The 16455-nt window shown below is 33.5% G+C and overlaps 1 protein-coding gene across 5 annotated transcripts in view; it reads left to right on the top strand.

The window, feature by feature from the left end:
- Gabrg2 (gamma-aminobutyric acid type A receptor subunit gamma2) overlaps positions 1–16455 on the top strand; it is an 88397-nt gene that overhangs the window by 22070 nt on the left and 49872 nt on the right. For 4 of the 5 annotated variants that reach the window (XM_034636346.2, XM_034636344.2, XM_027938653.2 and 1 more), the window contains exons 2-6: positions 4892–5043; positions 6565–6632; positions 9985–10205; positions 13281–13363; positions 14191–14328. In XM_034636346.2, coding sequence (XP_034492237.1) covers positions 4892–5043; positions 6565–6632; positions 9985–10205; positions 13281–13363; positions 14191–14328 — 662 coding nt within the window. The remainder of the gene's footprint in view (positions 1–4891; positions 5044–6564; positions 6633–9984; positions 10206–13280; positions 13364–14190; positions 14329–16455) is intronic. The other variant, XM_034636345.2, reaches the window with a different exon arrangement.

Genomic DNA, 16455 nt, shown 5'->3' with positions numbered 1-16455 from the left:
TCTTCAGATGCAAAGTTCTCTATGCTGTCTGATGATGCAAACTTCCTTATTCTACTTGTGACTTCACTTTCTAAAGTTCTCCTCCCGCACAGGCTGGAGGGCATCTTTCAAAATGACCTGACTTATATGTCAGCCATGCTCCTGCTCAAGTATTGCTTTCCAAATACAGGAGAAGTTCAAATGAGGCAGCTTATCCCATCCATTAAGTTAAATTTCAAGCTTTGCTATTATTCCTCACCGTGGGAAGATCCAATCATTGGTATCTGCAAAGGCTAGTTTATGAAACCTAAATATCATTAACTTGGTGCTGAAGGTGCTGTATCTTTTATTGGGCTCTGATATAAACTAATTTATTCTCCTGTGGGAAGATGAGCTGGTGAAATCATTTATTTCGTATGATTTTATTGTTTGATGAATGCATAGTAACAGACTCTTTGGTCCCAATTTCTTTTCAAAGCCTTTTAGCATAATGGTTACATGTTTTGTTTTGGCATATCAAGCGTCTACTGGTAACTATAATTGTGTATCTTTATCCTCAATAGGAGGATAATTATAGGAATATCAGTGTTTTAAGGATTAAATCAGAGAAGTATTTAAACCCTCAAGTTACTTCTATAACTCAATGAATATTTAACAACAGTTATTTTGGTGCTATTATTTCTCTGGGAAAATGAGTTATCCAGAAAAAAAAATGATGATTTCTACAAATTTTCATTAAACACATGCTCAAGGAATTTTATAGTTTAGTAATGGAGACAATTAATAGGCAAAGCAAAAAAATGCAGATTGTGATCAGTACTATGAAGCCATCAATTTCCTGTTTATAGCATATAAAAAGTGCAGAGAGCAACTAATGTAGAAAAGTCATCCAGGCATGGCCAGGGTGAGAAGATGATGTTTGGATTGAAATTTAAAAGGTGAAATAAGCTATGGTGAGTATTAGGTAGAGGGGAGAATTAAGCGAGGACTGTAGGCAGAGGACGGCATATACAAAGCCATGCAGTTGGGCCTGATTTCTGGAACTCCAGGGTAGCATGCCGGTATGAGGAGGAAGATCTTCCTTGTTAATGATGCTTTGGAGTGTGGAATTCCTATGGGATAGCCTCACAAGGAGCCTGAGGAGCAGGGGACACCCCTGGAATGTGGCTAAAGCAAAGAGTGGAGATTTATGAGATATAAGCAGGGGGTATTCAAAATTTAAAGGGTACATTAATGGAGCAAAAAGCCAAAATGTACAGAAATATTTTCAAAGAAAAGATTAAAATTTATCATTTTATGGAACATATATCTTGGGAGATATAGATTGACATTTAAAAATACTGTGCATATGATTCACTATATCTATAAAATAAATGTTAACCAAAATCATATCAATAATACAGTGGTGAAATTAGTGTTATGAAAGAGTGAAACACTAGGGATTTAAAAATACTTGAAGTGTAAAACTAAATGAGCTTTTGTTTACTTTTTTAATTCAATGATCTCATCTATGTATGTTACAGAAAGGTACACATTGTCTTTGTGATGCATGTAATATCAACGAATTTAAAGATATATCAATAAAAAAGACAACTGTACTTATTTCTTATCAATTTTTTTTCAGTTTTACTATCTTAAGAGTGTAATAATTAGGCTTTTCCCCCTATCAAACTTAAAGCTATATTAAGTCTATGGGAATATGAAATCCTTAGATGAAAATGTAAAAATTCCAGAAAAATGTGTGATTAATCTTCTCAGTGACAAACATTCACAAGCTGTACCAAAATTTAGAGTCAGAATCTTCTATGTAATTGTAAGAACTCTCAATGAACAATGTCAATCAAGTTTTGTCTTCTTATACACCTCTTTTAATCCTAGATAAAATGTTTTATCAGTTTGAAGATGAGTTCATGTTTATAATCATATGTGAAACTGTAAAGACAGAAATAAAAAAATGAATAATCCAATTTACAACATAGAGACTCAGATTTAAATAACCCTTTATGATAGGAATCTGGGAATCTATTTTTAAAAGTTCATTCTAGCACGCATATGCACACACACACATGCACACATACACTAGGACTAACATTCTCATATTTAATATGTATATGAATCTCTTCTACAATTTGTTAAAATAAAGATTCTGATTTGAGGATCTGGGTGGATCCCAGGGTTCTGCATTTCTACAAAGCTCCCAGGGGATACTGTTGCTGGTGGTCCAAGTCTTCTGGACAGATGGCTTTGTAACAATGTTTTGAAACTTTCCAGAAATGAGAAGCCCAAAAGCTTTTCTTGGCACTGACACTCAGACATTATCACTCAGATGACCAAAAATAAAACCTTTCTGTATTATGGGTTTTTAATTTGAGAGTAATTTCAATTTCACTTCTTTCCCTCTTTAAGAATATCATTTTAAACTAAAGGGCACCAGGAGGAGTAATAATCTCTAAATGCTGTTGCATTTAAAGAAGTGCCTTTTACTAGAAGTTCAAATGTGTATTTACTCTCATCCCACACAAGGGTCAAATGGACCTGAGTCATTGTTAGTCTCTTTCTTCTGGGATATCCTCAAGGAGTTGACAATACCCCAGAATGTCTCACCTAATGGTCATTATCCCCAGATAGCCCACCTGTGAACACAGGGGTTCTTACCTCCAGCAGAGGCCATAGAAAGAAACAGCCAGCCTTGAAAAAGGACCATATTTTTTAAAGACAAATTAGGAACTAATTCCAGATTACGCACCAGTCCCATTAATTTAGCTCTCAGCTGAGAGAGAGCCGTAGAGAAGAAAAACATCATTTATTTATAATACAGTGGCTCATTATTTTTCTTCCTGAAAAAACATCTGTTTTTAGTTCTTCTGAACCATATTATATAAAAGCCTTGAAGTAGCATCTTTAGAATCAGATTCCAGAGCTGTTGTTATGAATCAGCAGTGGTCACTCTATAATGACAGCGATATTGGGCCTAATTGCTGTGTCAGGCGTTGTGCTACATACTTAATAAGCATTATCTTAATCTTACATAAGACTATGAGCTGAATACTAGTATTTCCTACATTTTAAAAAATGAGAGTTTTGAGGCTTATCAAGGCTAAAGTAACTTGTCTCAGGTCATTAAACAGTAAGTGACAGACATATGAATGAATCCAGAAAGCAGACCATGGTGACAGCAGATGGGCCTCTGAGTTAAAAGAACTTAAAATTTTCTTTGCCAGAGAGCTGTTCCTCCCCTATGCTAGTAAGATTTGGGTCACAGGATTATAGTTCTATTACACAGAATTTAACAACGCCCTGGAAAAATGAAGAATTGAGTCCTTAGAGGGGATTTCCTAGCAGAGGACTGGTCTCAATGCCCACAAGAGGCCTTCCTCTTTGAGAGCTGGTTGAAACATTGCCCAGCCCATCCTACCCACTATGGACACTATGAAATTAATGCTTGTTTAAAGTTTCTGTGCTCGCTGAAGTGTAAGATGTAAAATGCTGACTATTTTAGGCGTTTTGCACATGTATTTTTATAATGCTTCCTAAAACTTTAAAACACAATGAAAGAGGAGGTTACAGTACTTGCTTAATAAATTGAGATATACTAGTGATTGCTCTAAAAATTTCATCTTCAGTCCTTATCCTCAAGCCACATTATTCACATAATCACCATTTTCTCCAACATTTATTAGTCTAAATATTGTGTGTGTGTGAATGTTTTAAAACTGTGGGTGATTGAGAAAAGATAACAAATATGGTTTGAGAATATAGGTATTCAGGGTAATGTGGCAATTTGATATCTGACATTAAAAAAAAAACCTACTCTAGACCACATATCCACATATTCAGGAATATAAACTGAAATTGGATATAGGGTGGGAAATTTTGTATTTTTTTTCTTTTTAAATTTTGTCCAAAAAATATTCACTGAGTGCTCCTAAAAACAAAATGTCAGCTTTTACAAGGGTTCCTATTTTTCCTAGATTAGACAAATATAATCATCTTATGTGTGGCAGAGGTGGGTGTTGGAACTTAGGGCAGGGGAAGAAGTAAGCTCTGGGAAGTCCACTCACCTTCCAAATCCACACTTAGCTTCTATCTCAAGTGTGTACGTGTGTGACGCAGGGTTGCGGGAGTTCTGTCAGATTTTAGTCATTTAAGACTGAATTACAGGAATAGTATATGACTATCAGTCAAAACAGGTGTTTATTTATATGATTGCACTACATCAACCACTGTCTGAAATTCCAGCTCAGAAATGTTTGCAGAAATTAATGGTGACTTAAAGTCTGCAACTGCATTTTTTCTTCATAGTGCCAGGTTCTTAACAATCAAAGATGAATGAACTTCCCATGCCTTCAGTACAAGCAAGGGGGGAAAATACAAATGCACACATCCTGGGGGCAGAAGACGCAGCAAGACAAAGTTCTCCCTAGTAGTTCAATTGAGAGGGGAGAATGTCTGGCGGTCTGTGGGAGTGGATCTAATTATCACTCTCTTACTTTCATGAATAGGTTCCTTCTAAAAGAGGAGGAAGTAGACATTGTGCTTGAATTCTTAGACTACATTATGATAATTTAAGCATCACATTCACAAATTTTTTTTTTTTAATAAGTCCTTCCTGAGGCTGGGCAGGTGGGTAGGAAGAACGTCAAACATGGGAAAGGCAGAAATAAATGATAACTCATGGTGTATTCATAGATGGTAGGGCAGGGCACCCTGGAAAACTGGAGAGATGCTTTAATACATTTTAATCCCCATCTGTACAGTTTGATCAGTTGGATTCAACATCAGGTGGATATTTTGTGTTTGTTTTCCACATTCCTGTAAACTTGCTTCATTTTTCCTTCACCATCAGTATTTTTTGGTAAAAGTCAACTCACACCTAATTTGTTTCTTGACCAATATTTTTTTTTTTACTTAGCTTTACCAGTCAAAAATCCGATGACGACTATGAAGACTATGCTTCTAACAAAACCTGGGTCTTGACCCCTAAAGTTCCTGAAGGCGATGTCACTGTCATCTTAAACAACCTGCTGGAAGGATATGACAACAAACTTCGACCTGACATAGGAGGTATGATGAAGCCTCTCTGAGAGGACCACCTGAATGTGTCCACCTTATCAGAAGAAAAGCAGGGACATATTTCAAGAGCCAGAAAATTTTAAATTATACTTCTATGTTATAAAAAATAGAGAATGTAAATAGCATTCATGACTGGGTCGGAAGGGTATTGATCAGTTCTACACGAAAAAAAAATATGATTTTCAAGTGAAGCTTGAGGACCAGAAATTCAAATTTTCTTAGTTATTCGGGACAAAAGCTGTAAAAAAAAATAGTGACAACTTCTTATGAAATACTATCAAAAAATAAGAAAAAATTAGAAAGGATACACTGGTTAACCTGCTGCTATGTAACAAACAAGGACCAAATTACTTGGCCAACGACAGAAAGCATTTCTTTAACACTGTACCCAGGGATAAACTAACTTGGCCCAAACCAGGCTGAGGCTGCTCATATGGGGCAGAGGGCAGAGGTGCTCTAAGCATCTTTCATTCTACTCTTGGAACTAGTATACTAGTTAGGAGAATCCTTTTCAAGGCAATAGAATAGAGCAAATGAGAAACTCGCAATATTTAATGCTTAGGCTTAGAACTGGCAAATAAACTTTTGCCTATATATCATTACCCAGAGCAAGGCTGGTCAAGAATCTAGAGGTAGAGGAACAACATCACTGAGATGAAGGTCAGACTGCACATACCAATATGCCTGAGGAATTCCATCCACTATGGAGTCTGGCATAGTTTTTCTGGGAAAATGAATAAAGATGAGAAAAAATGTACTTTGTTGAATCAAAGCCCAGAATGCTATTAGGAATCTTTGTTCATTAAATGCTAAATGAAAATGGAGCACCCGTATTTGGTCATGGATATTATATTATAGATTTTTATACCAGTCTTCACTGATAAATAGGTTTATAATGGGCTTCCATATGGTTTCCCCATCTTTTCTGTGTAGTTACAGCATGCGATAATTCACTGAGGGAGATTGATTTGGGGTTGGCTAGAGGTGTGTGAGGATAAAGTGGTCATAAAATGAATCAGCAGGGAGAAATGTTTCAAAAACAATTCATATTACTGGTGGCTCTTTATATCTACCTCATGTTTCTAATGCAGTTTTTTTTTTCCTTGAGTTACTAACTAATTATTTTCTACATGGGTAAAGTCAGGTTAAGATATGAAAGTAGATCACAGAGCTTCAAGGTAAGATGGAAAAACTCAACCTGTCTGAGAGAAAAAAAATGAAAATAAGCTTTGAACAGTATCTTTTGATTTCTCCATTTTTATATAGTATCAAAAGGATAATCAGTTTCAAAACTCTACTATGCTTGTTTATTGCATTTACATCCACAAAAGGAGATATTCCTTTGAAAACATAGTTGTTATTCAAAGGTATTGAACTAGTAACTGGTACTAAATTAGTTGTGAATAAAATACTTCTAATGTAGCTAAATGAGTCTATTCTAGAAAATAAAGACTAAAATGATAAAATTTTGTACCTCTCCATCTGTATATATCTCTGTGTTTCTCATTACAGTTAAACCAACATTAATTCACACAGACATGTACGTTAATAGCATTGGCCCAGTGAATGCTATCAATATGGTGAGTTTCATATTAAAATTGTCTATTTCGTTAGCATGGAAGTAACAAGGAGCATGTCAATACAGAAGATTAGGTTTAATGGGTTATGGTCTCATTGAATTTCTAAATACACAAATGGAGGAAGCCAAACAGAAAAGAGGATATGTATTTCAACTCAAGAGGAGAGTGAAGGGCTGGGGTTGTGGCTGAGTGGTAGAGTGCTTGCCTAGCACACGTGAGGCACTGGGTTCAATTTGCCTACCACACGTGAGGCACTGGGTTCAAACTTCACCACCACATAAAAATAAAATAAAGATATTGTGTCCATCTACAACCAATATATGTGTGTGTATGTATATATATACATATACATATAGAGTATTCCATATTTTTTAGAAAATTGATGTTGTGGGGATGACGTGTATATATATATACATACATACACACACATATTTATAAATATAAATAATGAAAGAAAGTGAAATAAGTCAGACTGAGAAAGTCAAGAGTTGAATATTTTCTTTCATATATGAAAGCTAGAAAAAGGGAGGGAAAGAAAGGAAAAAGAAGGAGGAAGGTTGAAATGTCAAAAAAAAAATTGAAGAGAAAATAATAGAACAAAGGACAGGGATAGATAGGGAGTAAGGGGGTATGAGGAAATACTGGGGAAGAGAATTATGCTATGCACATGCAAAAATACAGCACAAAAAACCCATATATAGAAAATGCATTAATTAAAAAATAATAATAATAATAATAATAAGAAGAAGAAGAAGAAGAAGAAGAAGAAGAAGAAAAAGGAGATCAGTAAAGAAAGGAGATCTGAGGGATCGAGGAGGGAAGGAAAGCTAAGTTACTGTGGAATGAGGCTGATCAAATTACATTATGTGCATATGTGAATTTTGGCATAATGAATCCAACTAATTATGTATAATTATAACGCACCAATAAAAACTTTTTACAACGATTAAGTTCAACATTTTGGAAGAGAAATAAAATCTTTCAGATTTGTTTTTTTCTCTTGTAATTTGATGGTAAATATTGAGGACTTTTTGTTATAAAAATTAAATGTAATAGAAAATTAATTTTTATAAAATGTTACAATATTATAATTCAGCTACTGTATGTATACTTGACAATTGCTAATTACAAGAAAATAAAATAGAGTATTCCACTATTTTTTAGAAAATTGATGTTGTGGGGATGACAGAGTTTATATCAAATTAGAAACCTTTTTCAGAGAAAATAGTTCATTAGTTATAATAATGAATGTACCTTTGTTCTTCAATAAAATTTTCCACCCAAATCTGAAATGAGAAAGTATGCTGAGTATATAGTATAAAGAATGGGGTCAACAAGTTATGATAATATGTAATATTATTTAAATAATAATATAATCTAGTGTGATATTGGCACATTTTAAAAAGTGTTTACCAAGCTAGCAATAACAACATTCTGTGATGAAACTATAGGGCACCCCTGCATAGCCCATACAAATTCCATTGCTTACTTCACCATGAACCATTCATTTTAACATGTTACATTTTTTACAAATAAAATTCTCAAAATCCTTAGTTTCTGGTATAAATTTTAAATATTTAATAACGGGAATCTATAGGTATCAGTGTAGGCAGTTTATTTAAACTTAGAATCTTTGTTTTGTTTAGGAATTAGAGTCTCCAGAACTGACCCAAGGTCACAGTTTCTAAAATGCTGGTGTTAAAACTCAGATGTTTTCAGTTCTGTTTGATTTTTTGTGGGATTTTTTTATTTTGGGGTTTGTTTTCTATTTTGGTCAAAATATATCCAAAATTTTGGTACAGGAAAAGACACAAAACAGTGTAGATATTGTAAAATAAGCACATCTGGCAGTGCATATTCTCTAACAAATCAATGATTTCCCTGGTTCATTGTGTTTAACGTAAAACAGAGTGTTAGGGACTGGGCTGGGGAATGTGGGTGACTTATTTCCCTATCTCTGACCGTCTAAGAATACTAAGCTGTTTCTACTTTCTTTAATTTTTCCATCATAGACATAATTAAAATCAAGTTACAAAAAATTGTGAGACTTAATTAGGGTTCATTATTGGGAATGATGCCAATATCAAATAATTCAATCTGTAGTTTATGGTAATAATAGTTTATTATTTGTTGTATTTACACATAGGTAGTTTATTAGATGAGATGTTGCATGAAAAGTATTTAGCCAGAGGACTAACACCAAATAAGTACCCAATGGAATAAACAAGAAAACAAGAATAAAAGGAGAGCGGCCTTGTGATTAAGGGCTGGATGGTGGCAATGGTGGTGATAAAGTTGAGAAGTACAGCATCATAGCATTACAGAGCTGCAGGGGCCTAAGCATGTATTGAATTGATTGCTAGTTTGTGAAAATGAGGGAAATGAGGCCCAGGGAGTAAAGGGTTTTCCACAAAGACTTCCACTAAATGTGACAGTCCCACTGGAACTTGAGTATTGTGACTCCAGGCCTAATGGTCTGAATTCCACAGCACCTTTGTTTTTCTTTGACTGAAGTTAATGATTTTTCTGGTTTAGTGACATATGCTTGAGGGGAATCATTATAGGCATTTAAGAATAGGCTTTGTGATAGAGATTAGTGCAATATTAGAAATGATTTTTATTTCATTAATTTCATCTTCTTTAGAAAAAGCAAAAGCAGCTATAATAAATAGTGAAAAAAAAATGAGTTACTTTTTATTGATTGTTTGCTGTCTGCCATGCATGTGTGAAGCACTTCATGTGCATTAACTTTTTCTATGTTGACAGGACCTGACTCATTAGATTTCTTAGAATCTCCATTTTATTATGAGGTATCTGAAGCTCCAGTTTAGTACTGTTTGGATATTCTAGACTTTGTTTCACTCTACAATAATGATTCTGAACCTAGTAAGTTTTGTTTCTTAGGAGATATTTGGCGATGTCTGGAGGTCATTTTTGGTGTCATGACTTGCTGGAGTTACAATGGAGTGGAGGGGTTGCTGCTGCTGTCTAGAATATAAAAGTAAAGAATGCTGCTAAACACACTATGATGCATGGGTCAGTTTTCCACAGCAAAGAATTAGCTGGCACTGCAAACTCTGTCGTCTAGACATGGGAAGCAAGGAATGATGTCAGGGCTCTGAACTTTTGTCAGAATATATTTATAAATGTCTTTTTAAAAAATAAAAATATAAAACTGCTTGCAAAAGATAAGCGAGGCAATGGCCTTGTAAACAAAGCTCTTGCTTTCTCTTGGAGTATTCAAAGCCAAGTACTTTCCTTCATATTGTCAATATGTGCAAGAATAAAATATGCAAAATATATTTTATTATATTAACATGTTCTGTGTTATCTATCTTTCTCTTTAAAACAGGAGTATACAATTGATATATTTTTTGCCCAAACATGGTATGACAGACGCCTGAAATTTAACAGTACCATTAAAGTCCTCCGATTGAATAGCAACATGGTGGGGAAAATCTGGATCCCAGATACTTTCTTCAGAAACTCCAAAAAAGCTGATGCACACTGGATAACCACTCCTAATAGGATGCTGAGAATTTGGAATGATGGTCGAGTGCTCTACACCCTAAGGTATTCTTTTGGAAAAGAAGCCCAGTAATCACTAGGGATATAACAAAAATCTACCACACTATCTTAATGAAAGAAAAAATAAAATTTCCAGCCCATATGAGGGTTGGGGTATCTGATGAAAATAGCATAGAACATCACCAAGTTTTTCTATCTGTTATCAATAATCTTCATTAAGGTTCTAATCATAGGCAGAACTAATTTTCTGTTAATAATGTAAGTACACTGTTTTCTTACAACTGAAATGTATGAAATGGTATGAAATGTCTCTTACCTGTATGAGATCTTCTGACTTTTATACCATTCTTGATGTTTTGGATGTGAGTCCTGCTAATTTAGAAGATAGAAACTAAAGTAGTTATCTTGGGGACCACCACTTCTTGTGTTTGAATATGTCCTCATTTCTAAGGAAATCATTGCTAAAGGAGAAGATTTGATGTGGGAGCCTCCACACATTGTTTTTCTTTTAGCTGAACAATGGCAAGCACTTAGAATTTATTATCTTCCATCTGTCCCTCTTCCCTATGACATTGCCAAGTTTGTGTGACATAATTTATTATCTAGTTTAGGATTAGGCATCTTTTGGAAGAGTTGAAGAAGCCATCTTATATCTTCTGAATTTAGGATTACATAATATTTGGAAAGTTTTCTATGTAAATTACTTTATGTCATCATCTTAGTTCACTTTGTACTCACAGGCATTTAAAATATTATTACACTGAAGTTCCTCACTAGTGAGAGTACATTATTAAATAGTAAAATAGTACATATACTAAAGAGTCAGATTGATCTGGCTCTCTGTCTTGTTTACTGTTTGAACTGGGCAACTCTTCAGAAATTCTATCTATGGGAACTTGGAGATACCTATATGATAAAAAGATTCTTGGTTCTAGAAGACATCTCAAAGATTTGTGTGCAGAGTAAGCAAGATGTTTTTTTACTAGGTTACACTTTTATTTAGATGAATTGTGTGAGAACTGGTGGAAGTTACTGTGACCACCAGCAGTCACTGCACTATGCTACCCCACCCCCACCTCTGCTACAGTTGTGCAAACTTGTACCTTTCATTCCAGATTGTCTATAAAGTACAGATAAATATTCTTACCTTACAGAATTGTTATAAAGAGGGGTAATACATAAAAAGCTTAATATTGAGTCATAAATAGTAAATACAGCAGATGTTAAAATATTTTTATATATACTTTCAGTAAAAGAACTGGAACAATATGATTCTTTTACATATTAGTATCCTAGAACATCTAACTTCAAAATGATTCATGTCACTTGTGATACATATTTTTATGCCTTATGTAATATTCAATTTACAAAATGAATACTTCAAAATAGTTCCAAAGCCTAAAGGCTTTGAGTTAGATCAAATCAAGGAAAAATGACTACAACTGCAAAGGAAATTCATTGTATCTATTTTAAATTCATTCATCATGGGTTTTGTTAAATTAAAGATAAGGTAATAACTGGAATTAGAAACTAGTGAAAATCAAAGCCTGGTCCAATAAATTAGAACTTAGTCTAACTTTTGAACTATGAAGTCAGTCACACTGTCTCAAGTCTCTTTATCATTCTCATAACATTATACTAATTCTTTGACTTATTAATTTGAGAAATCATACAATAGTTAATTATAAAAGCTGCCTCAATATGTCACTCATAAGATTCAATTAAGGCTTGCATCATTGCCAGTCTATATATAGAAATGATTTTATTCTGGTTGCTTATCTATAATGAGCTGTGTGTGCAGGGGGTGAGAGTATGTGCACATGCATATGTCTGTTTCTGTGTATCTGCAATCTGTATCATTTTCAACTTTAATAATTCAGGTTTAATTTGGAGAGATAATACTAATAAAGTATCAAATTTAAGAATAAATTCAATTATGAATAAAACAGTCTTTTATTTGAATGACATGTAATTATGGAGTTGCAATGATTCAAACCTCCATCTCTAAAGACTGATAAACCTAAGCCCAAATATTAACCGTGTCACTAGTTATGTGATTTTGGACAAGTTCAAGCGCAATTAAGGCACATTTATCAAATGAGGAAACAATTCACTTTATCCAGCTCTTCTTAGACAATTTCAAATATATTTAAAGATTAGTAATTGCTCTATTACAACACTGAATGATCAGTCTCTCCAATTAAAATTTATGCAATTTGAGAAATATTTAAAATAATTTTTATAAAAACATAACTTAAACATTAACATCAACTTAAACATTGATTTTTATATATATTTAAATAAAAGAATTAATAAATATGAAACTTTAAAAATTGTCAGCCCACCACCAATACAATTGTAGATTATATTCACAGTTCTTAAAAGGTGGTCAAAACATCTGGGCTCCTTTAAATCTTCTTCCTCCTGGAGTCCCAGTCTAGGACTTTAGACTAAAAGTCTGTATACATTAATAGACCCTCCAGATACAAACTAATTCATACTCACTGGCAAACATTTTTCTAATATGTCTGTGTATATGTATTCAATATGGATTGGTTATGATTTGATATTCCTCTTCTCTTTTAACATCCTATTTAATGAATTCATAGTGCTTTATTGTAAAAATGCATAAAAGTCCATTGTGAAACACAGTAATTTTTAAACTTACCTATAGCAATTTAAAGCTAACAGCTGACAAGCACTTACTAACAGAACATCCTGTTTTAATTAGCAGATAAGATCTGAGAATTCTCAGCATTCTTTTATATGCAAAGAGTAAATGAGCTTAAGTTCTTAAAACAGTTTGTTCTGTTAAATAAGTTAAATATATTCACTGAGCAATCTCATGTGTGCAATTAATTTGCAAAAATAAAAAATAAAAAAATAAACAAAACACAAAACTTAAGTGATCACAAATTTTGAATAAATGGAGTTGAGGCGAATGAGAGGCTAAGCTTTGGTCTGCAAAATGGCACACACATTTAGTCTCTTAATTTTTGACTGCACTTAGTGTTATGGATCATTTTGTGTTATGGATCGGGATGTGAGATACACTCTAGAAATCATGCTCATGTGCATTTAAAAAATCTTTCTATTTATTTTTAATATCTTTCTGTTTAGACTGACAATTGATGCTGAGTGCCAGTTACAGTTGCACAATTTCCCGATGGATGAACACTCCTGTCCCCTGGAGTTCTCCAGTTGTAAGTGTAGTCCTTCTGCATTCTGTATCCCATCTCATGTATAGTTTTTCTGGTTGCAATGTCAATCAAATGGGAGAATTGCAAAGAATTGCAAAATGGCATGACGCTATGCCTCTGAGTTTGAAGATTTTGACAGGCTTTTAGTTTAATCCCAGTTTGTCTCAATTAGGCAGTTTCTAAAAAACAATTGATCTATTTTATCAGAAACTACAGATAGGTTTCACTAGAGTTCAAAGTTTTAATGAATTGGCAATGTTTGCTGGGACTCAGGAAAAGAATGTTGCAGCACATTGCTAGTTAAGACCTACCACACAGAATTACTGTTTTATTGGTATAACATAGGTAAAATGCTTAGTATGCACCCTGACACAGTTAAACTCAATATGACTTCTTATTAACTGTTATTTTTACCAGATAATAAAGTTCCACGAAGCTTCATAACAAACCTAAACCAGATGAAGTTTTCATAAACTTCACAGGTACCTAAACCCAAGCAAGCAAACCTCAGTTTCCCTAAATGTTTGACTTACTTTAGTTCAGTATCTATATTAGGTCTCTTATCTACTACTCATTTTTGGTCTGCCAGTTAGACATGTTAGGTATAATAAAAAAATGATTATGGATGAATTTTTGTATACTTACTTATAGTGCTGAACATCAAACCCAGGGCCTTGCAAATGATAGACAAGAGCTCTCCCAACAAATTCTCTCTCCAAACCAAAAAAATTCCATTATAAAACCTTTTTCATTGACAGTTGTTGCTACATATGTTCATTTAATCATCATTTATCATCATTTTTAACATGAGCTTTTCTATCTCACGGTAGATGGCTACCCACGTGAAGAAATTGTCTATCAGTGGAAGCGTAGTTCTGTGGAAGTGGGTGACACAAGATCCTGGAGGCTTTATCAGTTTTCATTTGTTGGATTGAGAAATACCACTGAAGTAGTGAAGACAACTTCTGGTAAGACCCACTTGAAAAGAATTTTAAATGACCCTTCTGGAGTTAAAATTCTGATATATATGGTTTGAAAGTATTTTCAATGTCTGTCTACAAATGATATTCAGAAAATTAATGAAGTGTTTTAATTTCCTAGAGAAAATTATAATTGCTTTTCTAGTAGAATAGATAAACCTAACTGTATTCTATCAATTTAAAGCAAATTGGATTCAAATTGGATTAGTAAATTATTTACTAATTTGTTTAAGCAAAAGTGAATAGCAATTATTTTTAAAAAGAAAATATTTATTAGGTGTAAATTTATTGTTTCTTTTAGGAAATATGTTTTCTAATATATTGAAAGAGGAATATTTGAAATAATCATACAGAGATAACGTACATTCCACAAATGCAGAAAAATGACTGTAGTGGATATAGACTCATTCTCCATTCAATAATTTAATATTTCAAACTGGCTTTATCAGTGGAAATAAACCAAGCTTTGGGTATTATCAAGTCTGGTCTCAAATCCCAACTCCATCAGTTATGAGCTATAGATGCTGAGCAAATTTATTGAATTTCTAAGGGATCAACTTTCCCAAGTACCCAAATATCAAAGGTGGATAAAAAGAACCACTCTCAGGGATTCTCTGTATAAAAAAAAAGTGAAATGCTTAGAATAATGGAATAATACCTACCTGGCACTTAGAATTCAATCAATAGTAAGTGTTACCAAAACTAATTATGCTTATCAGGTATGGATGAGGAATAATGTGGTCAGCACTTTAGATTTTTCAATAGAAGCTAAAGTCAATGTTTTTACATGAAATCTCATAATTTATAATGTTATTATTTATTTGTTTTGAAATGCCAAGTGGTGTGGGTTAAATGTATTTCTAAACAAGAACTTTCTCCTGTGTGTTTAGTAGGAACTCTAAAATACTGAATGTATCCTCCATGCAGATGACTCCAATTATTCCTTTTAAGCTTATGTAAATTTAAATAGGTCACGATTTCAAATACATTGTATTCTCAAATTATTGTCTACTTAAGGCTTGTCATTAGAAACATATTTCCATGAGGTTAACAGATTTCTATGGATTTGTTCATACATACCTGTTTTTTCTAGAATTCACAGGACATATTTTTGGGCTAAGTTGGAATAGACATTGGTCTATTGTATAAAGAAAAGAAAATTTAGGGCCTATATAAAGATAAAAATTCAAGATTCTGCTTTTAAAAATACTATTCTATAAATCATAGAGTTTTTTGGTCCTGACACTGTTTTCAGCATTTGCAAGTTTCTTCTCAAGGCTCTTATTCTGAAAAAAAAAAAAAAAAAAAAAAAAGAAGCAGAAAGGTCAAGTAATGCTTGAGTATATTTTTGAAAGGTGGCCTTCTGTTCCCTTATTCACAGGAAATCCTGGCCATCAAGTACTAGAACAATCTTTCCTTTGGTTTAGAAAAACAAATTAAAAAAGAGGTTCAGGATTGCCTTAAAGCTGTAGTCTTCCATCTGTGAAAGGAAGTGCAAAAATAATCTCCAATCCTCTGTGCTTCTAGAATGCTGTATATTTGTATTTCTATAATTATTCTAGTACCCTAAAACAGAACCCACAAACTCATGACAAGTACGTTTTTTTGTTTAGTCATTTGGGGCCCAGAGTAGCACTAAGACCAAATGACAGAAGCAGAAGTGTTGGCTTTACTTCATAGGGTTCAGTGTGACTCTCCTCTCCATGTTCCTATGGAGAGTGATAGAGGACATTTACTGATAATTAGGAGATAATGCCAGGAAAAAATTATCCCCTTATTGTAAGTTTAGCAAAGAGAATTGCCAAGCTCCCACAAGGCTGTTCATCCTTCTGAGGAAATAACAATGAAACAGTATTGAAAACATACTCGATTTGATACTGAGTATCTTCACTTACCAGAATTCATCAACTTCTTTATGAATTTTACTATTATCGGTAGGCTCTACATTTGTTCTTTTTTGCCGCTCCTTGTTCTTATTGGTTTATATTTTGTACACTATTTCAATGACCACTATAAAAAGAAAGGGATGAATTAAAAACTAGCTCAGATATTGACTCATATGAGAGTTCATTTTGTAACCACTGGGAGTCTTTGTTGGATATTTTGTTTGATTTT

This window comes from Marmota flaviventris, chromosome 5, assembly GCF_047511675.1.
Source record: "Marmota flaviventris isolate mMarFla1 chromosome 5, mMarFla1.hap1, whole genome shotgun sequence".
In the NCBI taxonomy this organism is placed as follows: Eukaryota; Metazoa; Chordata; class Mammalia; order Rodentia; family Sciuridae; genus Marmota; species Marmota flaviventris.
The sequence above is the reverse complement of the archived record's forward strand: the minus strand, read 5'-3'. Positions and strand labels throughout refer to the sequence as shown.